The sequence below is a fragment of the Trichosporon asahii genome (genome assembly GCF_000293215.1).
Source record: "Trichosporon asahii var. asahii CBS 2479 unplaced genomic scaffold scaffold00056, whole genome shotgun sequence".
Classification (NCBI taxonomy): domain Eukaryota; kingdom Fungi; phylum Basidiomycota; class Tremellomycetes; order Trichosporonales; family Trichosporonaceae; genus Trichosporon; species Trichosporon asahii.
This window is the reverse complement of record NW_014040868.1, coordinates 49,862-75,565: the sequence shown is the minus strand read 5'-3', so window position 1 is coordinate 75,565 and position 25,704 is coordinate 49,862. Positions and strand designations below refer to the sequence as shown.

Below are 25,704 nucleotides of genomic sequence, written 5' to 3'. Positions count from 1 at the left end.
CATTTCGGTGTGTCGGCATGTGCTTGCGCTTGTGCTTCGCTCACAACCTCCCAGCTCTAACGCGTCACTCCCACCACAAAACAATATAAACGCAGGGGTGGACGGTGCGGGCCGCTTCCGCTCTACGATACTTGTTCCTGCACTGACTGGTCGACACTATGGCTACGACGAAAGAGTTCACGCGCGATGAGGTCGCAAAGGTGGGTCCGAACCTCCACACCCAGCCTTGGCCGCCGAAGATCTGGCTGGGCGGTCCTTCCCACAAGCTAGGAGGCGCTCAATAGCTGACTCCAGCACAACAAGCAGGGTGACCTCTGGGTCATAATCGACTCGAACGTGTACGACCTCTCCAAGTTTGCCAAGCTGCACCCCGGCGGCCTCTCGGTCCTCACCGACCCCGACGTAGCGGGCAAGGACGCGACGACGGTCTTCTTCAGCTTGCACCGCATGGACGTGCTGCAGAAGTATCCCAAGCTCATCATCGGGCGTATCCGCGGCGAAACGCCGACGATCAAGCCACTGCAGCCCGGCGACCTCTCGCGGGTGCCGTACGCGGAGCCGGCGTGGCTCGTGCCCCAATTCAGCTCGCCGTACTACAAAGACTCGCACCGTCTGTTGCGGAAGAATCTGCGCAAATTCGTCGACGAGGTGATCACGCCCGAGGCGCGGGCGAACGAGATCAGCGGCGAAAAGGCCAGCGACAGAGTCACCAAGGCTTGCGCCGATGTTGGTCTGAATTATATGCGTCTCGGCCCCGGGCCGCACCTGCACGGCAAGACGCTGATGGGCGTCAAGGGCGAGGAGTTCGACTACTTCCACGAACTCATCGTGATCCAAGAGCTGAGCCGGCAGATGGCAAAGGGATACGGGTCAGGCATGGGCGCGAGCTTGGCCATCGGCACGCCGCCCGTCAAGAACTTTGCCAAGGAGCCTCTGCGCTCGCGCGTGCTTGGGGAGATTCTGCGCGGCGAAAAGGTAGCCTGTCTCGCGATCACGGAGGCTTTTGCTGGCTCCGATGTGTCTGCGATTAGGTCTAGGGCCACGAAACAACCCGACGGCAGCTGGCGGCTCGACGGGACCAAGAAGTGGATCACGGCCGGCATGTACGCCGACTACTTCATGGTTGCTGCGCGGACGTATGGCGGGAGCGCCCCCGACGGGTCCATCTCGTGTTTCCTCGTCGAGCGGCAGCCTGGGCTGGAGACCACGCGCATTCCGACCATGTACTCCCCCGCCGCGGGCACGGCGTACGTCACCTTTGACAATGTGAACGTGCCGCCCGAGAATCTGATCGGGGAGGAGGGCAAGGGCCTCTTCATCGTCTTCTCCAACTTTAACCATGAGCGCTGGTCCCTCGTCGCCGGCACCGCGCGCACGGCACGCACGATCGTCGAGGAGTGTCTCCTCTGGGCCGCGCAGAGGAGTACATTCGGCAAACCCCTCATCACCCAGCCCGTGATCCGGTACAAGCTCGCGGGCATGATTGGGAAAGTGGAGGCGATCCAGGCCTGGCTCGAGCACGTCACGCACCAGATGACGACGATGGACTATCGTACCCAGGCGACACATCTGGCGGGTCCCCTTGCGTTCCTCAAGGTCATGAGCACGAGGTGGACGAGCGAGATTACCGACGACGCGGTCCAGATCTTTGGTGGCCGAGGACTCACGACGACGGGCGTGGGGAGGTACATCGAGCAGTACCATCGGTCGAGGAAGTTTGAGGCTGTCGGAGGGGGAAGTGAGGAGATCATGGCCAACTTGGGCGTGAAGCAGCTCATGAGGAGCATGCCGAAGGATCAGAGGTTGTAGAGTATCAGAAGATTTGCATAGGTATATGAAGTGATGGATTGGGTCGAGACAATGGCGTGTGCAGGCGACAATGCGCTGACGGTGGCCGATCGATACCCCGACAAGTGCACAACGAGTGGAGACCAAGCTGCCTCTGGTGGAGCTCGACTCGCCAGAGGCAGCTTGGTCTCCACACTCCACCAGAGGCAGCTTGGTCTCCACTCGTTGTCGACTGAGCTCCACTGAACATTTGGTGGAGGAAGTGTAAGCTTCGGAGCAGCTAGACCCCCCCCGCTCTGCTAACACAACCTCTTGGGTCCGCGCTTCCTGGCAGCTTGCTCGGGATACACGTCAGCCTGCCGGCGGTGCTCACCGTTAAGCAGCGCCAAGCCCCTTCTCTCAGATCCTCCAAGGCGAGGTTGCATGGGCTGTCGCCGTTGCGGATGTGCAAAATGAGTCGAGTCCAGTCATCCGACGGGACGAGGAGGATGAGTGATGAGCGCGAGGAGGCGAACAAGGAGGAGGGGCGCAAGTCTGGCTGCGTAAAGGGGGGCCCGTCCTCTTCTCGTCCTCACCTCCTTCTCATCTCATCGTCTCTTCTCCTTTACTCATTCTTCTCGTCCCCACTGCATCCACTCCTTCTTCCCATCCACTCTTACCCCTTCGTCCTCTGCCTCTTACCCACAGCCACAACCAAATCTCACCCACTCACCCAACCACGCACAGCCACAATCACACTCACACCCAAATCCATACCCCACCCCCAGCCAACGAGCACAATGCCCCGCGCCAAATCCACCTCTGCCGCCCCCGAGTCCAAGGGCAAGCCCTACTCCAAGCCCAGCAGTAGCAGCAAGGGCAAGTCCCCCGCGCCCGCTGCCGGTGCCAAGAAGAAGTCGAAGAACCCCACCAACAAGAAGCAAGGGGCCTGGAGCTCTGACGAGCTCAAGGCGCTGTACGATGTTATGTGTCCTAAGCGCGTGAGTGTGTTTCCTCATCCTGTCTGGACACAGACGTCCATCCACCAGCCTCTTGTATTGTCCGTCCTCCGTGCGGCAGTTGAGGGGATGGCGGTGCCCTTCACCGTTGCCTTGGATGTACAGCATGCCCTTCAGCGCCGGCTCTGAGAGCGAGAACTACGTGCGAGAGGTCCCGTGAGATAAGTGTCAGAGTAACAGAAGGGATCAGTGACTGCAAGGCTCGATGACACCACACGCACTCCAGCTGAGTGACTTCGATGTAGCTGACCACAGACCGGCGTCAAGTGGGACGAGGTCGCGCGCGCCATCCCCGGCCGCGACGCAAAGTCGTGTAACAACAAGGTGAGCTATAGTGATGTCGCAAGCTGATGTCAGTGGGCCAGGCTCCAGCCCAAGATCATGGAGATGATCATGGCGCTGGCTGAGGATTAGTTCAATCTCCAGTGAGGCGGTGAGCATGTGAGGAGCGAGAAGCACGTGCGAGCCTCGTGAGTCTTCGCGAGTCTCGTAGGCTCGTGACCCTCGTGAATTCGAAGTGGAAGGAAGGACAGCAGGAGATCAACAGGGAAGGAGAGACGACTAGGGGGTAGAGGGAGAAGGAGAAAGGAGTGTGGAGCTCCACAGGCTTCGAGTATCCTCTCTGTGCGTCGTAGCTGGGAATGGAGATCTGGACAGTCGCCATGTCTGCTCTTTGCTCCAGATCCGAGGCGGAGGCGAGCTGGAGCTGAGCAGATAACTGTCGTTGTCACATGACTGACGCTGGAATCACTAACTTGATCTGTGTCCTTCGCCTGTTACGATCCTCCACAGTTGGCCGCGAGTCGGGACCTTGTCAACGAGGGTCGAATCTGATGCGAGCTCCCAGGTCCGTACGTCACAGCTCCCATGGCTCGCATAAGCTGTCGTTCCCTGAGCGTCAACCCGTCAGTCCTGGCATCAGCGCCCAGTCGCCGTCCCAAGATCGTCGATCACTCGTGGCTTGTGGAGAGATCTGGCAAGCGTTCAAGGCGGCGGCAGCGGAGCAACAAGGCAGTGGTGAGAGAGAACTCAGCACTGAGAATGCTGAGCAAGGCCGAAGCCGAGGTGCGAGTCTCAGGCACGGGGTGCGTCGCGGGGGATGATCGGCGGCGCTGTAAGGGGGAATGCGGGGATTGGCCGGAGATGATGCTGAAAATTACCGGATTGGGAAAGAGGTTCCCAGGCATGTGTCAGGTCTCACTGCGCGGTGACTAATGCGACCCAGACCTTAGATAACAGCGACGCCGTGGAATGCACAGAGCAGAGGGGACAACCACTGCACGGCGCTGGTTTGCTACGAGAGACATCGCAAAGTTCCAGGTTCCCACAAAGGTATAAAAGGAGACGAGTTGTTGTCGAACTTGGTTTTCTCCACAAAAAAACAACCAACTCATCCACAACACAACGAATCAGCCTATGCTGTCTCGCTCTACCGCTATCAACCGCATTAACAACATCGCTCGCAACCTCACCACCACAGCGACTCGTAACAAGTCCACCATGTCTGCCCAGGTCACTCGTACCCCCACCAAGACCGTCTACGCTCAGGAGACTCCTGAGGGTGTCGGCGCCACCGTCCGCCGCTCGATCGGCACTTATGCCCTGCGCAACCTCTCTCCCTTCCTCATGCTCGACCACGCCAAGATCCAGAAGGGCTCCGGATTCCCGGACCACCCGCACCGTGGCCAGTCCACCGTCACCTACTGCCTGAAGGGCAAAATGGGCCACGAGGACTTCACCGGCGCCGCCGGCACTCTTGAGCCGGGAGACGTGCAGTGGATGACTGCCGGCCGCGGCATTGTTCACTCTGAGATGCCCGTCTTCGACGGAGACTACGATGAGGTCGAGGGCATGCAGCTCTGGGTCGACCTGCCCGCCGACAAGAAGATGATCGAGCCGTCGTACCAGGAGAAGAAGGCTGCCGACATTGACACGGCCAAGCCCGCCGACGGCGTCACGATCAAGGTCATCTCGGGCAAGTCGCACGGCGTGGAGGGCTTCGTCCGCCCCGTTGGCGGATGCTGGTTCCTTGACGTCCGCCTCGAGAAGCCCGGCGCCACTGTCTTCCAGGAGATCCCCGAGGGCTGGACCGGATTCGCGTACATCATTTCGGGCTCTGCTCAGTTCGGCGAGGAGGCCACGCCCACGAACAAGTTCAACACGGTCGTCTTCTCGGCCGAGCCGGGACAGAACGGTGTCCAGATCACCCGCCCCGAGGGTACGACTGAGGAGACCCGCCTCCTCGTCATCGCCGGCGAGCCCCTCGACCAACCCTGCGTCCAGCACGGCCCCTTCGTCGTCACCTCCCAGCGCGAGGTGCTCCAGGCCATGGTCGACTACCAGACCGGCCGCAACGGATTCGAGAACGCCCCCCGCTGGAAGTCCAAGCTCGGCGCTCCTCTCCGCGGCGACTAAAAGCCAACTTTCACGACTCGATACCCCACTATAGACGTTCTCCTCTCGCAGAAACATCTGCACTATTATGTACATTAGAAAACCAAAGCAATGCATAGATAAGAAGTTTCACACAGTTGCTGCTGCACACGTCCTGCCCAGATTTGCATCCCCTTGAGACTGTTGCTGTGTGCACAGACACAGACTGACTCACCCACCGCTACGATCGTCGCACAGACGACCTCCACATCGAGAAGAAGTGCCACGTGGCGAATGACGCGCGCTGATTTTGCCACCGCTGATGCGCTATCCCGCACCAAGCACCCCGTTCATGAATTTCAGAACCGAGCGACCTTCTCCAGCCAACTGACCTCTTAGCTTCGATACCCCTTCATCCATTCTTTGTCGTGTGTCGTTCGTCGTGAGAGTTGTCACCTGCCTTCTACTCCAGCTCTCGACACGACTTGACACTCCTTTCCCTAGTGGGGACGACGCACCTAGAGCGAGCTCTGCGACGATCATCGCACAATAGGACCAAAGATGCTCGGCCTCATCGGTCTCGCCTTCTCGGCGCTTGCCGCTGTCATTAAGTTTGCCTGGGCTCACCCTGTTATTTTCCTCGGCATCCTGAGCGGATTATGGGTCGGGTACAAGTATGCGCTGAGGCGGTACAACCAGCGCTGCGCGATCCAGAAGTACAGGCTGTGAGTGATCTCCACCCGCGCAACAGTTGTCCACTTTCTGTCACCCTTTGTCGTCGATTCGCGCAAGCAAGCTGCCAGGACCACACCAAAGCTGACCAACAGGGAACAGCGCCGCCGCGCCGGCATCCCCGACAGCGACAAGCGGCCGTGGATCATCGCGCGCCCCGCGGCGGAGCTTCGGCGGCGTGAGGAGATCCTCGCGAAGCAACAGAAGGAGCGCGAGGAGAAGGAGCGGAAGGAACAGGCCGACCGCGAGCGCGAGATCCACGAGTGGGGATCGCGAGCCGTTCACGAGCTCAGGCGCATGAGCAGGAGCGACCTCGACCAGCTCGCAGGACAGTATCAGTCGCCCCGCAGACGGAAACCCTTCGATCCGCCTGAGGTGGATGAGGAACCGTGAGTTTTCCAGATGAGTGATGCTAACTCTCAGGGCGATGCAGAAGTATCCGCTCTCGTTCCGGGCACCGTCACGCCCTGCGGGTCCCAACTCTCGCAAGGGGTCGCGACAGGCGTCGCGTGCCGTGTCACGGAACGTTTCCAGCGCCAAGCTGGCGCAGAAGAAGCGCGGACGCGGAGATTCATCGGACAGTGAAGAGGAGGCGCCCTCCCAGCGCCGCCGGAAGGGCAAGGAGGCCATGCTGGAAGAAGAAGACGAGGAGGAGGACGAGGAAATGAACTACATCCACGAACTGGAGGATATGGACGTCGACGTGATCAAGCATGGGCTCTCCGAGAAGCGCGCAGCGGCCAAGCGTTCAGCAGCCGACAGTGCTGAACCCCGCAAGCGGCGACGCAAGATTTTCGATCTGTCCGATTCCGACTTCCACACCGACGAGGAAGAGGGTGGGGAGAAGATGGACGAGGACGACGATGTATCCGTCAAGGAGGAGCGCGTCACCCCCGAAGTCTCGCCAGAGGAGAAGAGCCAGACCGGGACACCCGTGCAGCAACTCCCCCTCATCGACCCGAAGCTGCACCGCGTCGATGGACCCGAGGGACTGCCCATCTATGGCGACGTGCCGGGCACACTGCGCGGCAAGGTGTTCACGGACGCCTCTGGCGTCAAGTGGTTCGAGGCCAACAGCGGCGAGGTCTACCGCGCCGAGGATCTTCGCATCTCGGCACGGAAGTACAACATGCCCCTCGACTCCGCGCACCCGGACACGCTAGAGGAGGCCGGCGAGCTCGTGCGCGCCTGGGTTCAGGAGGGCGAGTACGACGAGCTCAAGGCGGCAGGACGGCTGGGCTGGCAGCCCGACTCGCCCTCTGCGCCTCGGACGGCCAACACCTCGCCGGCAGTCAAGGAGCTGCCGAAAGTGAGGCACTACGGGCGTATCGGCATGAGTCGCAAGGTCTCCGTCCCGCCCCAGCTCGACAAGGGCAAGGGCCTGTACGCCGGTGCGAACCTGGGCAGTCCGGCTCGCAAGAACCGCTCCACCTCATCGGCGATCCGCTTCCAGCCCCGTCAACTCTCAGAGGCTGGCCGGACGAAACGCCACGACGAGCTCATCGCCAAGCTGAACCGAAGCGTCTCGGCTGCTGTGCCCAAGACACCCCTCTCGCCTACTGGAGGGGCACTGAGCCAGAGCGCAAAGGTCGAGGCATCGAGTCCGCTCGCGAAGAGCTCTATTTCTGCAGCCGGTGCGGGCGAGAAGCCCGCGTTCTCGTTTGGGTCGGCGTCGACTGCTTCCGCCGCGGGCGAGAAGAAGGAGGAGCCCAAGGCCGCGGGTGGGTTCAGCTTCGGCGCTCCGGCCGCTGCGGCCAAGGCGGAGGTGAAGAGGGATGACGCCCAGCCTGCCGCGGGCGGGTTTAGCTTCGGAGCTCCGGCGGCCCCGGCGAAGACGGAGGAGAAGAAGGACGAGGCACCCAAGCCTGCAGCTGGTGGATTCTCATTTGGCGCGCCGGCCAAGAAGGACGACAAGCCTGCCGACAAGCCCGCCGACAAGCCGGCAGTCTCCTTTGGCGCCCCCGTTGCCCCCGCCAAGCCGGAAGAGAAGAAGGAGGAGACCCCCAAGCCTGCCGCTGGTGCTGGTGGATTTTCGTTCGGCGTTCCGGCGAAGAAGGATGAGGCTCCCAAGCCTGTCTCTGATGGCTTCTCATTCGGTGCTACGGCCAAGGCGGAAGAGAAGAAGGACGAGGCGCCCAAGCCCGCTGCCTCGTTCTCCTTCGGTTCGACCGCCTCTGCCACCGACAAGCCCGCCGACAAGCCTGTGTCTTCCTTCTCCTTCGGTGCCCCTGCCGCCGCGAAGAAGGACGAAGCGTCTAAGCCCGCCACGGGAGGGTTCTCGTTCGGCGCCCCCGCCAAGACTGACGAGAAGAAGGACGAGGCGCCCAAGCCCGCATCCAGCTTCTCCTTCGGCGCAGCCAAGGCTGCCGACAAGCCGGCCTCGTTCTCCTTCGGCTCCCCCGCTCCCGTCACGGACAAGCCAGCCACATCGAGCTTTGGCGGCTTCGGTGCCGCCGAGAAGAAGGACGAACCCGCCAAGCCTGCCTCTTCAAGCTCGTTCTCGTTCGGCTCCTCGGCTCCCAAGGCCGACGAGGCGCCCAAGCCAACGTCGAGCTTCTCGTTCGGATCCACCGCTCCCGCCGACGACGAGCCGGCCACCGCAGGCTTTGGCGGGTTCGGCTCCACTCCGGCTGCCGAGAAGAAGGACGAGGCGCCCAAGCCTGCCTCTTCCGCGTCTTCGTTCTCGTTCGGCTCGTCTTCTGCGGCCAAGCCCTCCGGATTCGGCGGGTTCGGCTCAGCCCCGGCTGCCGAGAAGTCAGCCGACAAGCCTGCCTCGAGTTTCTCCTTTGGTTCGGGCCCCGCGGACAAGCCCGCCGCCGCCTCCTCTTCGTTCTTCTCCTTCGGCTCCACTACGGACAAGCCGGCCTTCGGCAGCGACAAGCCCTCCTTCGCCTCGGCTGTGAAGGCGGATGCTCCGAAGTCTGCTCCCACGTTCTCTTTCGGCTCAGGCGTTTCGACCGGAGGTGAGAAGAAGGATACGCCCGCCTTCGGTTCCGGCTTCGGTACTGCCAACGGAGCAGCCGGGGGTAGCTTCAGCTTTGGCTCGAACCCGGGCTCGGGCTCGAGTACGCCCGCTGCTGCACCGGGAGGCTTCAGCTTTGGCGCCCCCTCTGGAGGAGCTGGAACCGGGGCAGCTAAGTCCGCGTCGACGTTCACTTTTGGCTCTAGTACTCCTGCTGCTGGTGGAAACCAGCCGGCGTCTGGTGGGTTCTCATTCGGCGCGCCCTCGAGCGGTGCGACCGGCACGGGTGGTGCGGCTGCTGGAGGGTTCAGTTTCGGCGCCGCGCCGTCGAGCGACGCGAGCGGCGGGTTCAGCTTTGGCGCCCCCGCGCCCGGTAGTACGGGGGAGAGGCCGATCCGCAGCCTGCGTAGGAAGTAGGGCTGTGGGGCCTCGCCAGTGAATTTTAAGAGAGAGAGGAAGGGAGAAGTAGAGAATGTCAAGTAGACTTTCACACTGTATGTACGCATTATCCTCACCACCGCGCTGTCCCGTTCAATGCTGCAATGCTGCAGGGCAGCGCGGGGCTGCCCCGGTGTCCCACTCTCGAATGCAAGGGTGGCACCACGGCGGACATGAAGGACCAGTGAACTGGGCCACCCACAGCGGGAAGCAACACCAAGGTCCGGCGCATGCGAGGATGTGCGACGGGAGTATACGATTGCTTACATCTATTGATATAACAGGCGCGGACGTTGCGCCGATGCTAATGTAAATCTATCGAGAGTAATGAGGGACGATGGTGGGATACCGATGCGACAGATGGAACGACTGAGATACCAGAACAAGCTAAAGAGGACCTGGAGAGAGTAGGAGAGAGAAGAAGGCCAACCGAGGGCCGGTTTTGACACGAGGGCCGGTTTTGACAGGATGTGGTTTGGTGTGTAGGGGCCAGGACGAGAGTGAAGAGAGGCGCTTGGTTTTTGCTTCGCTGCGCTCAGCTGCTCAGCCACTCAGCCACTCTCCGGTCCGCCCTGCGCCGAACTCTGCCTCGAACCCCGCTTGGCCCCCCACGCCCACTGACTCGCCTCGGCGCTGACTCTGCGCTGCCTCTGTGGCCGTTTCTGGGGAGACAGCGGGCTCTTGGGCGCCTTGGGCGGGAAGAGCGAGCTGAACGAGAACCGGGGAGAACTCGGCGTCGGCGCCGTCACGCTGATGCTGGGTACTTCGCATACTTCGCCCGGGAACGCTGTCCCTGGAGCGTTCGCCGGCGCGTGTCCCGGTGTATGCGGTGTGCGTGGTGTTCGCGGAGAGGTGGGGGTGCGCGGCGCGCCGTGGGACTGTGTCCGCATATGTCCATGTCCCCTTGAGGAGATGGAGGCGTGGTGAATCGAGGCGCTATGCGAGACGAGGGAGGAGCAGCTCGCGCTCCCCGCCGCACAGCCGTAGATGCTCGGCGTGTTCGACTTGACGAGCACGAGGGCACTGAACTGCGCGTTCGCGCTGCCGTACACTGGGCGCTTGCCCTGTGTCGCGAGTTTGAGGAGGGGTGGAGGCTTCATCTCTGAGGGTTCTGTGGGCTCGTCGAGAGATAGACGGGCAAGGTCCGCTAGGTCGTGGTACTGGATCGAGTGGAGAGTGACTGGGCGCTGCTTTTGCTGCTTCTGCTTCAGTTGCGTCACACTCTTCTGTGTCGGGGTTCGTTGGCTCTCGTCTGTCTTCGAGGGAGGCTTGGTAGGTGTCCGGGGCTGGCTTTGCTGGTCCGCAAAGGAGACACTTGTGGGAGATGTTGGGGGTGTGGGCTTTGGTACAGGGAACGGGATGGGCGCGACCTGTGTGGGGAGAATGAACGTGGTTTCGGTCGGTGTAACGAGGATGCTGCTGGGAGGAGACACGCTCCTTGGGCGTTGCTGGGATCGGGGGTGGGGGCGGTCAAGAATCGATGTGAATGCTGGTGAAGGTGTGGGCGACGTTGATTTTGGCCGTGGTGAAGGTGCCCGGGGAGGAGGTAGAGACTGGGCGGGCGACAGAGTCCGCGGAGGGGAGATGGAGACGGACGTAGACCGCGCGCGCTGAGAAGGTGACTGGGGCGGGTACGAGGGCCGCGCTTTGCGTGGGCCAGAGGACCGACGAGGCGTTGTCTGTGCTTGCGGAGGCGGGGTCACGACCCTCGCTATCTCCTCAGCCTTCTCCTTCTCAGCCGTCGACGCCTCCCGCCGTGGAGGGCTCGGAACGCTCCTCAGAGGCGACTTTCTAGGCGTCACTGGAGCCGATTTGGCTCCAGACGGCGGGGGCGGATCCGTCCACAAACCAGAGGAGGGGCGAGACGCGAGCCGCCTCCTCGCTGCTGAGGGTTGGTCGGGGGCTCGCAAGTGTCCGAGCTGCATTTCGTCTGTGCATTAGCTCATTTGTTGCCCAGACCTCGATCTGTCGTCACCCTCGATCTGACATGAGCACCCTCATTCTCCATTCCGTCAGTGCAGAGTCCGAGCCCCCATCATCGAAAGCCCGAGCGAGATGAAGGAACGAGGAGCGAAAGATTGAGGGAAGGGGCACCGGGGGTGCAGATCGAGGGGATAAAGGACGAGCAGCCAACGCTGTCCAACGCACCTATAGGGTCCTGTATTCCAAGCACTTCAGCGCCGAGGAGACAAGCTCGTGCGAGATCACTATCGTCAACAGGGAGGTCGAACGCCGTCAAGCGGAGGGCAGAGTGGATCGTGTCAAGACCTGGCCCCCTCATCTTGTATGTCCTTTCAGCTTCGTTCGGGTTCGGGTGACGTCTAGCTTCCTGCAGCTTCGGGTCCGGGTTCAGTCTGGGAATCGTACGTCGAGCTTGTTGCTACAGCTTCCGTTGATCGAAGCGTCACAAGAGTCGCACTCCGGATGATCTGCCGTGCCGGGGTGGGCTGCTGTGGGCTGTCGTTCGCAGGGCTCACGGTTCTCGGCCCGAAGCACCTCTACGGCTCGCGCACGGCTGAAGGCTGCACGGCTACGGTTGGGCGCCCGGGCGTGCGTTGAGGACGGTGCGCGGAATCACACCAGGATGTTGACGCAGGCACTGCAGGGAAGAAGCGTGATGGTGGGTCGGTGAGCGGGAATGTCGATTTGTCGGTTCGTGCACTAGGAGTGACAGAGGCACAAGCAAGAGTGACAGGCATAACATAACCATAACTTTGTGCGAGCATGCAGAGGAAAATCGCCAGAGACCAGTCGTTTTCGCCGTGGCGTTTGTTTACCTTTTCCATTTACCGGTCGGTGCGGGGTCTTGACCATTTGGGGCTTTGGAGCCATCAGCTCAGGATGGCTGGTTGCTGCTTGGCTGATAAACTGCCTGCTTTGGGTTATAATGTAGCTGGGCTCGTTCTCTGACTCGCTGGGCAGCATCCAGATGGCCGCGTACCCATGTATGCTTCTCTTCACTTTCCAGCGACCTTTGCAAGCAGTGGGACATGGGAGCGTGAGAGCGCCGGTCAAGGCCCGGCTTGATCTTATCTATCTCGTCATCCCGGCATGTGATGTACGCGGAATACGCCTCATGGCAGCCCGGATGATCGCCTGTCTCACGAGCAATGTACGCAGTCTCATCCCATTCCTGATCTCATGATCTCGTCCAGCAAACTTTGTTCACGTTGCATCCCGGTGCACCTCTGCACGCAAGCCAAGCGGCGCCAGGGCGGGGAATTCCGCGACTGCTTTTTTGAGTTTTGCGCCTGAGCGACCTGAAAGTGTAAACAAGGCAAACACGCTTGTTTGGTCCCGCTCAATTGTCCGGGATCTGACACTCCTCAGCCCACCATTCTACAAACGCACCGTCGACGATCTCGCCCGTTAAGCTACTTCATTTCTGTGTCCTGCGCCATGGCTCCCTCCTCTAGAATGCTATGGTCGGTTTGAGAGGGGCTGAGCCTTCGCAAACGGGCCTGGGCCGGGTATAGGGCGTTCGTTAAGGTGGGGATGGCTGTCTCGACCTCTCACAGGCGAACACACTCATGTCATTTCCAGCTTACAAAGACTAACTGAGATTACGACGATACCCTTACTAGGACTGATTCCAAGCGAGCAAGTCGCTCCCTGCACCCGAACCGCTGGAAAGAAGTTGCCCACTGCAGAGCCCTCAACCGTTTCGAGACGACCCCCTACGGCATGACGGGCTCTCCGCTTCAAGTTCAAAACCAGGACCCCAAGGTCTGTCGTGAGGCAACTCCCGCCGCACCTTGGGAGGCGCGACTTCCCTCCCAGTGTAGTCGATCCACAGCGTCTGTGGAGGCTCATCCCGGTCACTCTCCACTGAGTCCGTCCCAATGCGGGTGAAAGCGCGCGGTGGAATGTCTTTGAGATCGGGCATGTATCGATCGAACCAAACGCCTTCCTCGATGTGCAACAAAGGAGGACTTTGGTCCATACTGTGCGTGCCACGACTCCATTGCCAGTTGAGTGAGTTTCGAACGAACTGGCGAGCTACCCTGCGCACTTCTTCTGTCTCGAACCGTGCAAACTCTTGGGTAGGGAAGCGGGGTTTCATTTTCCGTACAGCCTGCTCGTCAGTCATCGTCAGTCAATGAACTGGATCGACGCCGCCTACCTGATCCAAAGACCAGTCGATGATCCCGTCTGTGAGTTCGAGCCATGCTGCGGTGTCTCTGATCACCTTCCCCTTGGCCCGCCAGTGGAGACGAGCACATCGTTCTCTGCGAGTTAGCGGAGGAGCGATCAATAGCGCTATGCAAGGGAGCGCCCTATGGAGCGCGGGCAATACTCACACTTCCAACGCTTTTGCGAAAACAGCGACACCGAAGTCAACCTTGTCAAGGCCGACCGTACTCCGCCGGCTGATCGCTACTGTCCAGCGTTCGCTGGCGGCGCGCATTGCCCACAGGGCTTTGCGTGTGATGTCACGGTTCGGCACGGGTGGGTAGGGGAATTTGAATCCGTCCCATTGGCAGGTGGGGAAGGCGTAGATGCACTCGGAATAGGTGAGCGGCGGTCGCGTTGAGGGTTGGGATACGTCCTGGGACATAATAGGGAGGGTGATGCTGAAGGCAAGGATAGCGAACGAGATCTTGGAGAAGAGTGATGAGAGAAATGATGAGGGCGTTCTTGCGCAAATCTCATCTACTGATAAACAAACCTGCCATCCTGATAACCTAGGCTGCACACCTTAGCGCGCTGCTAGCATTGTTCACTGGTCCCTCCCGTCGACCTGACTCAGCTCATGGTAAACTTGATCTAATGTATGTCAACAACGTGCAGGTCACGTATCGAACACGAATCTTGAGCACCCAGCTTACAGGGAAGACTGTGCCCAGCCTCTGCCCGCACAGAGGTCGCGGAGCAATGACGACCGCCTGTGCAACTTTCTACTCCTTTGTCGAGGATCACTCGCATTCTCGTGACCACCCGTCACTGCCGATCACCCCGTCACCCAGCCGTTATGGACGACGCGTTCTGCCAGCGAGTGATTGTGATGGAATATCACTGTACAGGTTAATCGACTGCGGTGTTGCAGTCATCATCACGGCCATGGATTATGGGGTCTGCGCATAGATATGGCAAGCTACGCTGGACACCTCGCTCCGCGCTTCCGTGGGAGATCTCGGAACCAGAGAAGGATTCCGTTGAGCCTGGGACCTCATCTCGGCGCACTGGCAGCTCCGACGACTGTTTGACTGGCGGTGCGGGTTTACGAAATCACAAGGGGCACAACACAGCGAACCGAAGAGCCAGCACTCATCGTGCGGGTCGACGTGCGACGCCGAGTGACGATGAAGTGACGCTGCGGCGGTGAAGAAACGCTGCCGCTCTCGTAGCCGCTCCGCTTATCACTTCCCTAACCGCACCGTCCATCGAGGCTGCTTCGTACCTGTCTCTTTCTGCCGTACTTGGAGATTCGGTGACTTGGTGACATGCTCTGCCTGCCAGGGCAAAGGATCACCCTGGAATGCGGCCGCAGCAACTCTGGACCGCCCCACAACCCACTTCTATGACATGCATAACGTACAGCGGTGTTCGGTCCAGTTAGTGTCCGCTCGGTGCTCATGTGTTCGACTGGGGGGTCCTTTGGACGTATCATGTCTCAACAGTTCGCTTGACGGTGCTCATCCAGCCCCGGGATGGCGACGCCGATGGTAACGCGTATAGAGTGTGGACCGACACTAGGCGGCTACAACTGCACCTCCTTCTTGAGCTGAAACCGCAAACGTCAACTGGACAAATGTTGGTTGGGGCCGGACTTCGTTGATGTCGACGCCCACATCGAACCCTCTTGGCTCGCAACATGAAACGCCGATCCCAAAGGGCTAAGCAAGCGAGACACCCCTTCTGTCAGAACCCACTTGATCTCGTGCGACGTCGCGTGACTCTTTCATCCACCAGCTCTTCACTCGCAACAGACCCCTTCTTTCAACACCATCCCCTCTTTTACTAGTCTGGGAGAGAGTGAATGATGGTCCAGCCGAACTCACAACCAACTGACAGCCAACGCCGACGAACTGACCCACCTAGCAACCGAACACAAGCCCAAGCCGCGTGTGCGATGTGCAGGACGAAGTGCGTACATCGCCGACAGCCCTGGGTGCGTGCCTGCGCAGAAAATCCCTCACAAGTCAAACCCTCGAAACCTCGAAAATGACAACGTCCTTGCGCCGTGCCTCGTTCCTCACGTTCCTCTCTCTGGTATCCACGGCCCTAGAATGGGACCCAACACCGACGATGGCGTCGAAGAGCAAGCCATACTCCTACGTGCCTCCGTCGTGTGCGTCTCCAGACCCAAAACTTCGAAGTCGGCCTATTCAAGCACGCGTGGGGCGCGTGGGGGAGGAAGTCTCGGGGGAGCTCCAGCAGAAGCGAGGAATGGTGTGTCAGGCAGCCGCCCATGTCGCTACCCTCAGTTCTGAATTCACCGTCCTGTCACCTGTCGCGGACGCTCCGGTCAGACCGGAGCCCGGCCTGCGGCGTGGCGGTGGCGCCGGCGACGCCAACCGACGCTGATTCTCTTCAGCGAGCACTCGACCCGCGACCGGTCCAGTCGAGGTCGATACCCGGTCCCCTCCAGTCCCCATCTCGTTCTCAACCCATGAGTAGACCTGTTTCGCAGAATCTCGACTAGTCTGCCCCAGCGTCTCGATCCTCCTCGGGGGTGCTCGGTGCACATCGGTGGTGCGCCGTGGCCGTCGCGCTAAGCACTGCGTGGCGCGGTCGTGTGAATGCGAGACCGGTCGTGCGATCAGAACATGGGCCGAGTGGCGCAGAAGATCTCTCCCATCTCTGAATTCAATGGCGTGGGGGGTGGAGATGTTCGAAACGGCCCGACGCCGCGCATGGACATGACATGGCGGTCGAAATGGGCCGCTTCGCCGTTCTCTCATCGTGCCCTCGCCGAATGGGAGAGAGTTGAGATCACCGAAAGATCCGAACGGGCCGTGGAAATCAACGTCGCTCCGGTCTTCGTTACGGCGCGCGACGAACGCGGGGACTGCCTCACCCCCGCCCACCGTGCTTCGGCGCTCGCTCTGTGCATAACGGCGAGTGAGGGGCTTTGAGCCACATGCCCGCTTGGACGTGTGGCTCTCCCAGTCTTTCAGAGTTCCAAAGCACCGCCCACGAGCTTGTGGTTTCGAAACTGTGAATTGATGTTAAGCTCCATGCGCGCAAGCATACCGCCTCGAAACGTCACGTCGCACGCTTCGTGCGTCTAGATATGGAGATCGAAAGCGGTGCAGAGCCCATCTCTCGGTGTGCCCGCTCCAGCACGCTTGGCTCTCGGTGACGGACACTAACTTCGTTGGGCTCTCTACTCGCCATGCACCTGGCTCGGCGCTCGATGGGCTCGCTGCGCTCGCCGAGGCGCAACAAGCTCGGACCAAGGCACGCCTCCGTTGAGTTTAATACCGGGACGGCGTCCATTCTGCTGAGCTTGATGCTCAGATTCACACTAGGCACAGAATAGGTACAGGTACGCCAGAGCTACGCGTGTGCCAGCATGCCAGAGCGCCAGGGGCCGCTCATGTCGAGGAGGGCGGGGGTAATGACCGCCCACTAATAGACGTAATGAGCTTGCTCCATGTCTGCGACGCCTGCCTGGCGCCTGTCTGATGCCTGACACGCCTCGCAATGTTCGTTTCAGCGCGACCAACGGCCTCCCACTATTTCCGCCCATTACGTCGCCTGTTCTCACAATGCGACAAGGGACGGGCAACGAGTGGGCCCGACCCACCCATCTTTCAGATTTGATTAGATGACATAGTTGACGAAGTCTATGCTGATACAATACACTACAATGAATTTGAACTATGAGACAACACAATGACAAGAATGTGGGAGTTTGGAAAAGAAAGTTGGGTGAGGGAGAGATAACTGGCGGCCAAGAAGACTGGTATGGATAGCTGGGATTTCTAATTTTGCGCACGCGCTCTACACTCTCTCCGCTCTTGCACTGGCACCTCCGCTACTGCTCCGTGTCGCGCTGAGGATTTCGAAATGATGGTGGTAAAAAGATGAAGGCAGTGCTGGCGGGTGCTGATGGTGCTGGTTTAGGCTTTTAGATGGCAGCCGTGGCCGGTGGTGAGGTGATCAACGGCTTCTCCTTGGCGATCGTCCGGCTCTCCTTGACGACGACCCAAGCGGCGAGGTTGACGGGTGTCCGCGGGCTCCGCTCCTCGTCCTCCTCTGGCTGCTCGCCGTGCGGCCGGACACTGATCCACTTGCCAGGCGCAGCCTTGGCGAAGGCCTTGATGGCGCGAGCTCCAGTCTCGTCCATGCCTAGCCGGGCGTCACGGTACGCGAGCGCAGACCGAATCCACGTCATGGAAGCATCGGCAAGCGCTCCAGGCGCGTTGCTGGGCGACTCCATGTCCCACGAGACATTGAGAACAGGTCGGGTCGACTTGACGAGGTGCGGGGTCGAGGGGAGATAGCTCTGGAGCACAGAGACGGGGTTGGAATGAATGTAGTCGGACTGGAGCATCGAAGACCACGCGGCCTTGACGGCGCCCGGCGTGCTAGTCGGTGGCTCAGCTGACATCTCGACGACCTCGAGGACACCACCCGGGCGAAGCACGCGGACAGCCTCGTCCAGGAGCGCCGTCCACTGATGCTCGGGGACACCGAGGCCAACGAATCGCAGGTGGACCATGTCAAAGGAGCCAGTGTCGTAGGGGAGGCCATTCAGGCTGGAGTACGTCAGCATGTTGGCTAGCAATGAATGAATTGCGCTACTGTGCCTATGGGGCTTAGGCTTGCCGCAAGGCGCCGAAGACGGCACGTTTTAGCGTGGCATGCCGAACAACAGCTTCAAGCTAGCCGTCGGGGAGCCAGCCGGGGAGTAATGAGCGCGTTGCGCCACTCACAAATTGTATTGCTGGAAATCAATCCGGTCGGCCACACTCTCCCATGTGCCGTCGTCAATGCATGCCGTCGCGGCGGCGAGCGTCTGCAGGTCGATGTGGCACGGAACGAGGTCGGCGGCGACGAACTGGGCCTTTGGCCATGCAAGCGCTTGCGAGATGGGCCAGAGACCGCTGCCGGTTCCAAGCTGGGCATGTTAGCCGAGGACATTCCAAGGGTGGTGCTCGTGCGCGACATGGCGCAGGAATGTTCATGTGGGCGGGTGTGGGACGCGCATGGGGCACCATTGCCGCACAGACAGATACTCACATCAAGCACAGTGGCGGGGGCGTCGCTGTTCTCGTCGAGGTCGATGAAAGTGTGGCGTCCGCCGGCAATGTCGTACATGGTCTCGTGCAGTCGCGCTTCCAGGTCGAGCACAGGGCTCTCCCATCCGACCTTGTACACCGAGCGCACCTCTCCATTGTCATCAAAGAAGACGCGCTTCGCTCCCACAGCGCCAGTCGGGCGAGCAAGGTCGTGCCATCCCGGAACTGTTGGGGTTTGAGGCATGCTGGCCCCGCTCGGGGTCGAGCTAGCGCTGCTGCCAGAGACTACGCGGCTGATTCCAAGTACGGGGCTCCTAGGACTCTTCGGTTGCGGAAGGTCAGAAGGAGCCGGTGGCGGTCCAGAAGGCGCTGCGAAAGGGGCAATGTCATCCAGAGTGCCCGTGCTCCCCCGCAGATTGTGGAAGGGAGACGTCGGGGAAGCGACAGACACTGGCGGAGCCCGCTTCAGCGCAGGGCTTGTGGGCGAAACGGGCGACGACGATCCCGGGCCCCAGGTTCCGGCTGTCTTGGCTAATGAGGGGGACGTCGGGTAGACCCATTCTCCGAAGTCGGACGCTTCGATGGGGGATGTGCACATTGGTCCAGAAGCACTCGCGAGGCTCATACTGTCGCTCCTCTGCGAGACAGAGACGGACACAGCTTCTGAAGCCTTTCGTCGCATACTGGAGGTGAAGTCGCGGATCGTCTGTCGGCGGGCGGCCTTGGTGTCGAGACGGAACGACTTCCGAGAGCCCCGGTCGTCACTGCTCGTGCTGCCGGAGACTCTTCGCATCCTCTCTTCTCGGGACTCGGCAAGGACTTTCTCAAAGCTGGCAGTGGTCGGAGAGGCGGTAATCGGCGGTGACCGCGGCGTGGTAGAGGAGACAGAGACGACTGATCGGTGGTGCGGCATTCCGTCCGGGCCCATGACCACTGTCGTATTTATACTGCCCTTCTTCGTGACGTTGGTCTTGACCGCCTTGGGGATCGAGTTGAACTTGAAGGTTTGGTGCATGTTGTGCGAGTTGGTCGAGTTGACCTTTGCGTTGATTGGCGCCATTTTGGAAGGGGCAAGTGTGAACTGCATGTGCTGTCTCCGAGAGGGTAAGGGGTTCGAGGCCGAGACTCGCTGAGGGGAGACGTCGGAGCTCGATCGATAATCTGTGTTGGTGGTCGGTGACGGGCGGGCGGCGACAGGCGGAGAGTATTAAGGACCTACGGCCAACAAGGTTGACTACTCAGGCCTATACTCAGGGGAGGTGGGTAGACGACGCTGTCACGTTGAGGAGATCGAAACAGGATATTGAGTAGGTGAGAGATGAGTTCGAGGGGTAGGGGTGACTTGCAAGGCGAGAAGGGAGTGTGGTGAGTCTATATTGGAAAGCGCTCAATGTGAAAGTCGATAGAGGGCGACCTGGCTTCTAGAGGGTCGGTCCCGAGTTTAATGATTGTAGCGTCGAGTGACAGAAGTCGAGTAGGCGGCGGGCTTATGATGACGACGACTGGAGAGTTGGTGAGCGGAGGCCAAGGCGATGATGGGTTCTGGCGGCTTGGAGCTATCGACCGGCTGCGTACCTGTCTGTCATGGAAAGGGGTGAAGCATGAGGGAGAGACTGGAGATGAGATGGAGGATCGAAGAGATGAAAAGAAGAGTCGATGGCCTGTGCACTGCGATGCGACACCCACTCTGGACTATATCCTTCTCTGCTTTTCACGGCAGAGGCAGAGGTGTCGCGCGCGCGAGCAAACGCTCGACGACCACCCGGGTCGGAGAGGCCACGGGCTGCAGGTGCTCTAGGTTCTACCCTCAGGTCTCGATGACGCCGGCCTGGTCCTGTGTCCTGGGTTGTCTTTGCGGCATCTGAGCTATCTAGGAGCTAAGGAGGCAACATGGCTATGGCCGGTAGCGCGGTAGCGTAGCGCCGGCAGTGCAGGCGCAGCACATGCAGCGTGCGGGCTGACTAGGCTGGAAAGGCTCAAAAGGCTCGGGTATCATTCTGCCAGGAGTCAGGACGGAGCTAGGAAGGAGCCAGGAGTCAGGAGCAAGGGATGCCAAGGGTCAGCAGAGGAGTTAAGGGTTCATGGCCGTGGCTTGGTTCGTCGGGTCTCTGGTCAGAGCTGACTCGCGCTGTCAAGATGCCCGGCCCTGGCCCTGGTCACCATGACTGCTGCCATGCGATGTGCTGCGCTCTGGTCGAGGTCCCGAATGGGCTGGGAAAGCTGGGGTAACCCTACACGGCCAGGAGCGTCAGGACGCGCTCAGGACCTGGGACCTTTGTCTTGTAATATTGGGGTCGCAGGCAGTGCCTTGTTCGCGCTTATGTTCTTCGCGCAGAGCCGCCCAGCCCGTTACTGCATCGCGCGCACAGGGTCATCCTCACCCAAGGAAGAGCAGAGGAAGCACTGTGCTGTCAACGATAGGGCCGGAGCTTGGGGCCGGTGACATCGACAGTCAACAAGAGGTAGCCGCACAAGACGCAATGCAGAATCGAACCGCCCACTACCAGGGGCGGGCCGGGCACGCCAGGCGGGAGGGCGTGCGCACAATGCAATCAATCGTGCATCCTGCATCCGGGTCCTTGATCATTCCGATCCATATGACCGGTATGGGTAGCCGTCGGCAAGTAAGCATAGTAGGCCGCCTGATTTGCTCGTCTGCGGTCTGCGTTTCGCTGCCTGATAATCCGCACCCACCGACGTCAGCCGCTTGTCACTCTGCAGCCTCTGACCCACACTTCCGCCGCCGCCTGCGCACATTAGAGGCGTACGGGGAGGAGCCGCCAGCGATTCATGTCCCCGTTCCAGTCTGCAGCTGCACGCATGCCGGCATATCCGCCCAAACCTTGCTCCTTTACCTAGATGTTTGCGTCCTTTTCGTCTCTTGGCCCGATGCGTCTCGGCTTGCAGGCTCTGCATCGGGATAGTGGCCGCTCGTTTTTGACCGACTTTGGGTTGGACAGTTTCGAAATCGCGCAATGCGTGATCAGCTTCGGTATCTCGTAACGTTATAGCCTGGGATGCAGTAATAGACGCGCCGACAGGGCGAATGCGAACGATGGTGTCCGGTGACCAACAGCTGAGCGTCTTCTAGGCATCCGCCTCTCGCGAGGTGTGCGGATCGTGCATCCGCGATCGTTACAAACCTATCCTGCTCCCCAGTCCTGTTCCTGCCGCCCAGCATTCTTTGAAGATCACTCTCGCACGACGGACCTAGTCGCCGTCCTGACAATCCTGATGATGATCCCGTCGTCGCGCGGCTTAGTGGCCATAGTGGGACAGACACGAGGGACTGGTGGGACCAGGACTCGTGGTGTTACAATCTTACATTCTCCGATTTCTCCTTGATTTCTCCATCATTATTCACCTCGAGCCGACATGCCGAGTCGCTCCCGTGTTCTACATTTGTCATGTCGTGATGCGACGCCGCACCACTGGAATGTACAAGCCGACACTATCAGTTGGACGCATGTGGTCATGCTCCTTGTGTCAGCTTTCGTGTCAATTGAGTGACGCGGTCCAGCACGGCACATCTGACGAGCTCGCAAGGAGCGCACGGAGTAGACGGACACCGATGTACTTCCAGACCAGTCAGACCAGTCAGACCCGCCGGCCCGTCACAGGCCCGTCCCAGACCCGTCCCAGAACCCCGGTCGTCCGAGCTCGATGTCTCACCCATCCATTTCATCAATTGACCTGTACCATGTTACGCTGCAACTGCTACCAGTACCTAACTGCTCCTACCTGTTCCAGACCTGATCCGGTGCAGGGCGTGGATTTACTGCGAGCTGATTCCCGTAGAGCACTGTACGTACATCGATCGCAGCGAATGAGGGGCAAAGCGATCGCAATTCAAACCTAATCGCCGTTGGTAACGTAACCACCATCATCGCGCCTCACTCCCTCACGGGGGTTGTAACTCTCCCTTGGCTACGGCCCTGGCGGTCTAGATAGACGTTCAGATCCTCAGAAAAGTGTGCATAACCTTTCCCTCCAGGGTATGATTAGGAGAGATTGTAAAGGCGAGCTGCGCGCTATGCTGAGCTACGCGCGAGTGTTTTTGGGGAAAGCGCCGCTCGGATCCTCGATTCCTCGACAATCTTGAGGCAATCGTCCCGAACACCTGAAGGATGCCGGAGGTTAGTTTGCGATTAGCGCAGCGGCATGCCGCTGCACCCAGTATTTCGGTTGACGGAGAGGTCTGATGAGGAGGGACGTGCGTCGCTTTCGGCGCGGCCGAACGTCGATACGCAATCGGATTCTTGTCTGAGTCTGTCTGTTGCGACTGAGTACGAGTGCAGATACTGCCGCGCTGCTATTCTAAGCACCCTTCAGGCTCTGGGTTCGTCTTTCCCCTTGAGGACCCGCGCTGCGCAACGCTGGCCCTTTGCTCCGACCAAGAGGAAGGAATGGATTGGCCGACGGACGTGCAACATGTGCATATATCATCTCGCAAATGTCCTTGACAGGATCACAGCGTTTGATGGGGTTAATGGAGGGAAGCGCCACATTATATTAAAGTGATTGTTAGTGCCCAGCCGTGCGTGCCGAATGTCCGCGGCACGGCAAGAGTCAAGGTCTTCGAAAAATATTGAATGGCATCACTTCGCAGTCACCTCTCGCACCCCGTCGCTCGGCACGGCCCGGAGCTCCCGGCGAGCACCCGGCGGCGGTGCGGTATGGCGATATCCGACACTCTGCCCTCTGTGTACTCAGAGTGTGCCGGCGGGCGGCGTCCGGTGTCTGCATTCTGCTGATGTGTACAGCGGTGCGGATTGCGGACCTACAGTTCAGCGGTGCCTGAGTCGTGATGCAGCGGAATGCAGTGAGCGCGTGCAGTGAATGCCGCAGCGTGAGTGGTGTTTGCTCGCCTGCTTTGTGCATTCTTGCATTCTGAAGCCGCAGGGACAGACCTCCCCGTCCTGCGGTGCACGGTGCTCTCCAGGACGCTGCCAGGAATTGCAGGATTGCAGGATCGAAAGGACGACGCCACACTGAATTGATTTTCTTCTCTTCCATCCTTCGATCCTTCCCGGCAACCCGGGCTAGCTGCAGGCACGCCTTGTTGAATGCAGACAGGTAAGACACTGGTCTCGGTCCTGGCTTGCTCCTCTAATTGCTGCGTTTGGTCCCTGCCCAGGCTGCTTGCAGAGTTTTTGGTGATTTTGAACGCCGATGGGTGCCTCGGGTGCGACTGGGCCGGCTGGGCGTACTGGGCTTGCTGAGCATCCTGGTCCATCACTCAAAATGATGGCCGCGGAGAAGCCTGGACCTGTCTACGCCTACGCGGTCTCGCCCCCCGGCTTGTCCGGCCTGGTGCACGCTGGCGCAGCGCCATCACGTATGAAGAGCCAAGAGGCACGCAGCGAACCGAACTTGGCAGCGGCAAGCGTACATTGCAGCACTAGTTGATGAGTTGTTTCTCGGCATCTCAATCAAGCCAGCCGGGAGCTAGCCAGACTTAGCGCAAATGCGAATCAGTACTTTTGGGGATATCGGTTCTTCTGTCAACTTTGGGTTCGCTTTCTAGCGCGATCTAGCGCACGCTAGTGCGCGTAGTGCTGTATTCACGCGCCGTGATCAAGCCTAATCGACTAATCACACCCTCGCATGGCCCAGGGACCCTGTGATTATGGCGATATGGCATGGCCGATTTGCTGCGGGTACGACCACGAGGCTACGAGGCTGGAGCGTCTAGCTGCATTAGTGAGCTCTCTATTCAGCCGGGAACCTGGCGACCCCTTTCGTGCCGATTCATGCACACATGATAAGAGCCAGCCTCAATCGAGATCGGGCACTAACCTGTCGACCTCGTGCAGCACTGGTGTAGCGCTCGCCCTCGGCGGCGGCAACGGTGCCGACACTCCGACAGTGTCTAACGGCGCAACATGTACGGATCAGTATGCCAAGGCGGCCTAATGCCCATGCAAGCAATGTTGCTAGTGGTAGGTTCGACGCGTCCACGCCTCATCCCTTGAGAGGGTTGCGGACTATCTCATCCCCACGCCCCCACAGAATCAGCTGAGGCGCTCGAGCACACCCTTCTGTCCGCCTGCTCGCTCGCTGTCCGGGCATTCGTACGGCGTGGGTGGGGTATCAGTTCCCCACGATCCCCCACCGAGGCTGGCCTGTAGGAGCGCCAGTTCGCGACACAGAACGTGAAATTGTGAAACGGTGAAGGCGTCTTCTCGGTGCCCTGCAGAGCGCCACCATCAGTGTTCTGCCAGATCCACACCCTCACGCGCCCCTCAGAAGGCGCACGGTGAGATCTGGGGTGTGTCACTCTCCGGCGGCACTGCTGGCCCAGTTTCTAACGGGCCGAATCTTGCATCGCTCTTCCCCATGACAATGTAGAGAAACGGTCGGGTACTCACCGCCGTCGCACCGTCTCATGCCGTCTTCTACGCGCCGGTCCGCTGAGCAGGGCACGCCGCCGGCTCAGCCTATCGCCGGCGGCGCTGGGCGCTCGGCCTCCGGCGCCACCCGTGCCACAGACCTGACCAAGCGGACCGTGCGCAAGGGCCATGGCTGGCGGTCGGCGCCGCACACATGCTTCTGTTGGTTGAAGCAACCGAACACGTTCAGTGGCTGTGAGATCTGCGAAGCACGAGGACGAGAAGAAGACAGCAGACGTCGAGAACGCCGCAGAAGGCGGGCCTTCGCTGTCTTGGCAGCAGATGGTGTGTGCTCGTGCTCGAGCTCAGACGGCGTTTCGGACGCGGCCGCCAGCGGGCTTAGAAGAGTGTAGAACTGCTTGGCGGCCGCTAGGTCTCTCGGAAGGACTTGCGTTGTATTGCTTCAGTGCTCGGAACTCACTAGATCAGATTCGATGCATCTCATCCACACAGCGCGTCGCCCTCTTCTGAATCGTCTCAGCAGCTCAAGCGTGGAAATAGGCCCGTCAGAAGGACGCAAAGGGCGCTACGCACTGGTTTCTGTGCTTCGGCAGGAGGCTTCGAGCAGTTCCACCACATTACGACTGAGATAGCGCAGCACTACTGGGTCCAGGGCGCTGTGTCGGATGATCGGGCGATCAGAGCATCTTCTGCCGTCCGATGGGGTGCTGCGCTGACAACTTCGCTGACGAGATCGAGACACCCACGCGCCCAAGCGCCCCGTGCGTCGACTACGTCGGTCCTCACTTTGAGGGTGGTGCCATGGGACAAGCAGCCGCTCGTGATCGACCAGCTATGCGGCGCGATCGTTTCGTGCTTCGACATCGCTC

At 60.2% G+C, this 25,704-nt stretch overlaps 7 protein-coding genes across 7 annotated transcripts; 4 read left to right on the top strand and 3 right to left on the bottom strand.

Moving 5' to 3' along the window:
• Nucleotides 1-158: 158 nt before the first annotated feature.
• A1Q1_03336 (acyl-CoA dehydrogenase, long-chain specific precursor) lies at nucleotides 159-1,809 on the top strand (the record flags this gene model as incomplete). Its single annotated transcript, XM_014323168.1, has 2 exons — nucleotides 159-200; nucleotides 295-1,809. 2 exons carry the CDS (start codon nucleotides 159-161, stop codon nucleotides 1,807-1,809), a joined length of 1,557 nt encoding a protein of 518 aa, XP_014178643.1.
• A 758-nt stretch (nucleotides 1,810-2,567) lies between these two features.
• Nucleotides 2,568-3,200, top strand: A1Q1_03335 (uncharacterized protein; the record flags this gene model as incomplete). Its single annotated transcript, XM_014323167.1, has 3 exons — nucleotides 2,568-2,768; nucleotides 3,042-3,110; nucleotides 3,159-3,200. 3 exons carry the CDS (start codon nucleotides 2,568-2,570, stop codon nucleotides 3,198-3,200), a joined length of 312 nt encoding a protein of 103 aa, XP_014178642.1.
• Nucleotides 3,201-4,202: 1,002 nt separating this feature from the next.
• Nucleotides 4,203-5,201, top strand: A1Q1_03334 (uncharacterized protein; the record flags this gene model as incomplete). Its single annotated transcript, XM_014323166.1, has 1 exon — nucleotides 4,203-5,201. The coding sequence occupies one exon, from the start codon at nucleotides 4,203-4,205 to the stop codon at nucleotides 5,199-5,201; it is 999 nt and encodes a 332-aa protein (XP_014178641.1).
• Nucleotides 5,202-5,720: 519 nt separating this feature from the next.
• On the top strand, nucleotides 5,721-9,270 carry A1Q1_03333 (uncharacterized protein; the record flags this gene model as incomplete). The annotated part of the gene is made up of 3 exons (XM_014323165.1): nucleotides 5,721-5,884; nucleotides 5,987-6,280; nucleotides 6,426-9,270. The coding sequence occupies 3 exons, from the start codon at nucleotides 5,721-5,723 to the stop codon at nucleotides 9,268-9,270; spliced, it is 3,303 nt and encodes a 1,100-aa protein (XP_014178640.1).
• Nucleotides 9,271-9,842: 572 nt separating this feature from the next.
• A1Q1_03332 (F5/8 type C domain protein) lies at nucleotides 9,843-11,572 on the bottom strand (the record flags this gene model as incomplete). The annotated part of the gene is made up of 2 exons (XM_014323164.1): nucleotides 9,843-11,221; nucleotides 11,440-11,572. The coding sequence occupies 2 exons, from the start codon at nucleotides 11,570-11,572 to the stop codon at nucleotides 9,843-9,845; spliced, it is 1,512 nt and encodes a 503-aa protein (XP_014178639.1).
• A 1,374-nt stretch (nucleotides 11,573-12,946) lies between these two features.
• A1Q1_03331 (uncharacterized protein) lies at nucleotides 12,947-13,849 on the bottom strand (the record flags this gene model as incomplete). The annotated part of the gene is made up of 3 exons (XM_014323163.1): nucleotides 12,947-13,366; nucleotides 13,415-13,520; nucleotides 13,593-13,849. 3 exons carry the CDS (start codon nucleotides 13,847-13,849, stop codon nucleotides 12,947-12,949), a joined length of 783 nt encoding a protein of 260 aa, XP_014178638.1.
• A 3,519-nt stretch (nucleotides 13,850-17,368) lies between these two features.
• On the bottom strand, nucleotides 17,369-19,542 carry A1Q1_03330 (uncharacterized protein; the record flags this gene model as incomplete). Its single annotated transcript, XM_014323162.1, has 3 exons — nucleotides 17,369-17,999; nucleotides 18,177-18,361; nucleotides 18,484-19,542. The coding sequence occupies 3 exons, from the start codon at nucleotides 19,540-19,542 to the stop codon at nucleotides 17,369-17,371; spliced, it is 1,875 nt and encodes a 624-aa protein (XP_014178637.1).
• Nucleotides 19,543-25,704: the final 6,162 nt, after the last annotated feature.